This window comes from Pisolithus orientalis, assembly GCF_024613125.1.
Source record: "Pisolithus orientalis strain OTSU chromosome Unknown F5J12scaffold_22, whole genome shotgun sequence".
In the NCBI taxonomy this organism is placed as follows: domain Eukaryota; kingdom Fungi; phylum Basidiomycota; class Agaricomycetes; order Boletales; family Pisolithaceae; genus Pisolithus; species Pisolithus orientalis.
Window position 1 is genome coordinate 66,113 of NW_026260803.1, and position 6,000 is coordinate 72,112.

Sequence of the window (6,000 nt, forward strand, 5' to 3'; positions counted from 1 at the left end):
TGCTTACAACAATGCACCCAGTGCTATGACTGGGTTATCACCCTTCTTCACTAATAAGGGTTACCCCCCTAATATCTCAGTCTTCCCTGAGTGCAACCTCACATCCAACCAGGCTCATGATTATGCAGTTGACTTAGACTCTCTGCACCAATACCTTTGTGAATAAATGGCTCTTGCCTGGAAATGTTACCAGGGGCTGGTGGATGCTAAGCACATGCCAGCCCCAGACTTCAAAGTGGGCAATAATGTCTATGTAAAAGCCAAGTACTTCTTGTTGACCTGGCCCTCCAAGAAGCTGAGTGAGAAGAACCTTGGGCCCTATCCCATAATAGCCCAGGCTGGCTCTCACTCATTTACCCTGCACTTACCAGACTCCATGTATGCTGTACACCCAGTCTTCCACATATCCCAACTTGAACTGGCCATCCCAAATACCACCAACCAGACTCAACCTCCACCCCCACCAGTAGATGTTGATGGTGACTTAGAATTTGAGGTAGCAGAAATACTCAATTCAAAGGTTCACTGGAACAGAGAATGTTGGTTGCAGTACCTGGTCCAGTGGACCAGTTATGAGGGAACTGACAAAGAAACTACTTGGGTACTAGCAACAGAGCTGGATAACACCTCAGAACTTGTCCAGGAGTATCATGACCAGTACCTGGACAAACCCAGTCCTTTCAAGAAATAATCAAGAACCAGTCTCAAGTTTCTTTTCTCCTTATCTGTTTCACCTATCTTGTAGTTACTATGTACATTTATTCCAGAAAATTCACAGGTAGGTGGTGTGTGTGAACTGCAAATTTTGAGTCAGCCACCCAGCCACAGTGGCCACCTTCGACAGCAGGGATGGCTGTTTGGAGTGTCTGACTGCTCATGATGGCACCAGCATTGTCAATCATGCAGGATGGTGTCAGGACACAGAAGCAAAACATTTGGCAGTTAGCAGTTAGTGGAAAATGGAATTACATTCTGAACAGGAGCCAAGCAGAGGGTTGCACAACCTTGACATCAATGTTGCTTAGACCCCCTAGCCTTGGCAGACCACAGTCATGGTTCATAGCATAGTATAATATTAGTACAGTATGTGTACTGCCTACTGTACTTATCAAATATGATGACCCAGTGGCTTGAAGCACTCAAATTCCTGTGTGGAGATTGTGATCACTCAGCACTCAGTGTTCAGCACTACTCAGTGTCCAGCATGTCCAATGTTCATTTAGTCATCATTCCTGCCTGGTGTTGGACTTGCAGGGTTGCATGGGCATCATTGATTGACTTGGCACCAGTGATGTCATGTCTACAGTGTTGATTCCACTGCTCAGCACTCAGACCTCTGTTTATGATATTTTCCACTGCTCAGTGCTCAAACCTCCATTTATGATATTTTCATGAGAGCATTGCAGCAGACCCTACAACTCCAAGTCTGTTTTTATGGTGACCATCAACTTGCCACAGTATAGATGGGGCCATCCAGCTGGAAGAAATAGCAGGAAAGTAGACCACTAGTTCACACACAGTGCATATACAATATGCATTCATCAGTTATGCATGTACCTGCATGGTGGTGCAAATTGCCTAAACACATACTTACAAAACACCTCACCCAGGACCCTGCCACCATAATACTGTAATTCCTACTGGGCCATCGTGAGTACATGGGATCCAGGCCTTCATGAGCTTCAATGCATCCCATCAACTGGTTTGCTAATTTCACTGGTTCAAAACTGAAAACAGAGACAGCCTGGATGCAAATGTGTGTACTCATTTTCCATCACAAAGTCACTTTATAGGACTTTACAATTGCTTTCCAGCACTTTGCAGCTTGAACCAGTCTGCAGCCTTGAGGCCTATTGGGCCTGGGGCACTAACATAATTGCTTAGGGCAGGTTAGTGGGGTGCATGGCAGCAGGAGCCCTTGCCTGCCTTCACCCTCCATCTTTGACACTCAGCACTCAATGCTCTTCAATCACTGCTGTTGGTAAGTACATGTCAGCAAGCCTATCCCAAGGTTTCACCTAGTTGACAGATCACTATTGCTTGAAGGTTGATTCAGTTCCATTGGATGGGTCTGGTGAGCAGCCCATTGGCCATTCCCTTCACTGGGCAGTTTGGCACCAGATGTCATGTCTACACAGCCATCCTCGAGCTGATTGTTGGCCCCCTTCAAGATTTTCAGGATCAGAAGGTTCAACTTGGCTTCAAGACTGTCCTTGCATGTACTGATCATTTGGTGAGTCGCATTGTCAACTTCTGCCCTTCCCCTTCCACTCATAAATTTTGAAACACAGATCTTGTGCATTAAGTGTGCCTATTCTCCTGATGCCATCCACCATGATGTTAAACTGGCAAGTAGACTACACTGACCTATTTGTCAGCTGAGTGCTTCCCTATGTCAACTGGTATTCTACATTGTTGCACCCCTTTACCTCCCAACAAGTCTTTCATCACATTCCAAACCCATGCAGGCACTTGAACTGTGGCCAGTGAGTCACATTTTTTTCTCTGCTGTTTGTTGGCCTGGCCATGTTAACTGTAATTAGCTAGATCTTGCTCCTGTGGTGAGGCAATGTGCACTTGGCAAGCTTGCTACTGAGAACTTTGGCATGTGGGGTGATGGAGCAGGCACCCAGTTGCTCACTGTGGGCTTTAATGCCAGGTTAGTGGCCTGCTTCATATAGTCCCTTTTGTCCCTCACAAACCCCACTAGTGTGTGGATGCATTCATTGCTTAATGTGTTTTCATGGTGCCAAGCCAGCACAGGATGATCACATGAAATACAAATGACTTTCCATTGCCTTTCTTCCATCTCTCAGATGCCACTCCACCCATACTTCATTTTTGATGGGCCAGACTGCCCTCATCTCAAGAGGGGAAAAGACATTGTGTGCACATGCTATCTGCCCCTCCTCATGCAGCACTTTCAAGAGCTGCTGACAGCATTTGGTTTCAATTGGCACATGGTGAGTCATTGGTTGTACATGTCACTGGGTGCTAACAAAGCTCACAAGGCTCTGGGAGAGGCAGAGGTGGAACTCACCTGCCTCCAGTCATGCACCCTCATCAATGTTGTGGCAATGCTGTACAACAATGTGCTGCTGTTTGGTATGACTTGCATCATTCACAGATAGGTCAGTTCCAACATGGAGATGTGGTCATTTAGCTTACCACAAATAGTGGCATCCCACCATCTGGCAAGTATGAAGACATGCAACTCTACTCATCAGATGCCTTACAAAATTGCACCAGCCTCAAGTGGGGTGACCTCCTCCTTGTCACACTGATGAGTAGTGTAGATAGTGAGGTAAGTGCCATATCCAGCTCCCTGAAGATGCTGCCCATCCTCATTCAATTCATTAGACAGGTTGCCAGTGGTGCAGCACAGATGTTGCCCACCAATTGGTTAACTATGGCTTTGGAAAGACCCTCTTTGAAGCCACAATCATGCTTCAGTTCATGGAGTTTATGGAGTTCATTGCCAGGTGGCATGACAATGTCTGCGAGGTGCTATGAGTGGATCCTCAACACCTCCTCAGATGTAGGCACCACATGCTTCCCCATATCATTGTGGAGGAATGTATTGAGTTCCCTGACCCCACCATCTTAGTGATGTATCTGTTACCTCTCACCTCATGGTCAGAGGGTTGCCATCCCCCCATTGCCATTATGAGGTCTTGTCAGCCTGATCTCACATCACTAGCAGAGTTCTGTTCACAGTGCCTTTGCTGGTTGCCAGATACCATCCAGTCCTGATTGATGGGTGTTTGCACCAGTGCTACTATGTTCACACTTCTGCAGGTGAGTCTTACAATTGTGCTGAATCCACCTACCCCACCTCATCACTTACTGTCTACAGCTGCCAGGAAATGTTGACAGCAAGTGGCTCCAACATGGCCTTTGGGTCCTGAGCCATTCTGATAAGTCATACAAGCTCTCTGTGCTGAGTTTACCACTTGAAACACCAGTGGACAAAGATCCATTGCCTGCCTATGAGATAGAGATGCTGGCAGTCATGTTAGAATACTCAAGGCCTGATTTGGTGGAGTTGACAGTTAACCCTCTTCATGAAACTGGAGTTATTGACCTGGTAGGTGGTGTGGATGCAACATGTCTTGAAGCTGGAGCCACTGGTCTCATGGATAAGGACTAGCCATTTGCCTAGCATACATTTCTATAGCATTGTATTGGTTTGTGAGTGGTGCAATTATCATGTCTGTGCAAGTCTACTGTACCTTGCTCACTTCCCTGCCTACTGTTGTGCTTGCTCCATGCCACTCCCAGTCTGCCTGCCCAAGCAAATGTGACATATCAGGTTCCATCCTCCAGATCCAATGATGACTGCCTGCCTTCACATTGCTCCTGCTGCCTCGGTTTGCATTGTTGCCCAGATCATTATGAACTCAATCACACTCACTGTGGTCTCCTGGGCAATTCTGTAGGTTTGACTCATTATACATACTGACTTTTACCCAAAGAGAGGCATATTCATCGGCTTCACACATCTGAAAGGCAAAAAGAAAAAGATAATGCAGCTCATTCCCAAGGCTGGGTACTACAAATTTTGGGAAGGATCTGATGGACCAGAGATTAGCATTCAGGTGGGCATTGTTTTCAGTGAGTGTGAGTGCACTGTCTCTAACAATTATGTATGTTTATTGCCCCATCATCTTCCAGCTCTCAGGTTCATTGGAAATCCTGGAAACCCTATAATATCAATGTTTCACCAATGTCTGTCTGTGTCAGGTGGCAGAGTGTAGGAGGAAAGTGTGTACCATTTGGCAGGAGGCCTTCTTCCATGCCACAGCTAGTTGAGAAGGTCTCATTGACATCACTGTCAAAATGGTGGAAACAGGGGATGTCTAATGACATCCACTATGATGGTACAGTGTGCAATTCATTGGGTGACCTCATCCAGCTTACATACAGAGAGGATAGGATGCATGGTGTGTTCATCACATGCCAAAGGATCAACATGTTCAGGCTCAGTGGCAGGGAGTTGGAGCAGTTATCCTGACCCTACCTCCACCACTCCCAAAAACTCCACATTTGTTGAATCCTTCTTCACCATCCCAGATGATGAGGGGAGCATCAAGATGAAGATGGAGTGGGTTTTGGAGACTGATGGTGTGAACTTGAAGGCAGTGATCTGTGTTCTGGGTGTCGACTTTATTCACCTAGGTTGTTATGAACTCAGTCATGCTCACTGAGATCTCCTAGGTAACTGTCCTTACCTTGCTTGCCTTCTGTACCTGACCAACTTTCTGCACTTTGTATGGTGTGCCCAAAGGACACCCTGTCATCTTCCCACTCTCCAGTTTGCTGGAAACCTGGTAATGTGAGTAACCAGTCTTCTCAGTCACATGCATCTCCCTCTCTCCCCACTCCAGCATTTTCCATCTCATCCATTTCACCCTCCCTGCATACTATATCCAGGGACCATCCACAATGCACCTACCTCATTCCCCATGACTGCCAGCTCCACAATGTACACAAATTGAGATGTGCTGCAGGTCAGTGAGATAGAATTTTGAAAGTGTGGTTGAACATGAATAAATGTACTTATCCCTGCTTGTGAATGGCCACCACAGGATCCAAAGGTTTGTGTATCAATGTCTCACAGATGTCCATCTGTGTTGGGCAGCAGAGTGGAGAAGGAAAGCATATACCATTCAGTTTCTACCCATCAGATGTCACCTCACTTTTCCAAGGATGACTTCAGCCCAGAGGTGAGGGGATTCATGGAGAACTCAGACATGCACAGTCTGACCACTGCAGGGGTACTTTTTCCATGCCACAGCTGGTCAAGAAGATCTAATCAATACTGCTGTCAAGATGGCAAGACAAACTATATCCAATGACATCTCATCAACATGCTGGAGGACATCATATCCCCCTCCCTGGCTTTCTCTGCACCCCCCCCCCCCCATGCCTGTTGGCATCAAATATCTGTCAGCAAAAATTGTATCCACATTGTCTTCACTAGAGTACTCCTGGATGGAG

The 6,000-nt window shown here is 46.5% G+C and overlaps 1 protein-coding gene across 1 annotated transcript; it reads left to right on the top strand.

Moving 5' to 3' along the window:
* Nucleotides 1–1,902: 1,902 nt before the first annotated feature.
* Nucleotides 1,903–5,498, top strand: F5J12DRAFT_783947 (uncharacterized protein; the record flags this gene model as incomplete). Its single annotated transcript, XM_051742955.1, has 20 exons — nucleotides 1,903–1,981; nucleotides 2,057–2,074; nucleotides 2,139–2,233; nucleotides 2,379–2,486; nucleotides 2,544–2,659; nucleotides 2,682–2,709; nucleotides 2,817–2,963; nucleotides 3,012–3,105; nucleotides 3,128–3,131; nucleotides 3,178–3,304; nucleotides 3,361–3,482; nucleotides 3,774–3,798; nucleotides 3,857–4,087; nucleotides 4,119–4,191; nucleotides 4,389–4,435; nucleotides 4,476–4,598; nucleotides 4,744–4,764; nucleotides 4,853–4,943; nucleotides 4,981–5,124; nucleotides 5,434–5,498. The coding sequence occupies 20 exons, from the start codon at nucleotides 1,903–1,905 to the stop codon at nucleotides 5,496–5,498; spliced, it is 1,758 nt and encodes a 585-aa protein (XP_051598395.1).
* Nucleotides 5,499–6,000: the final 502 nt, after the last annotated feature.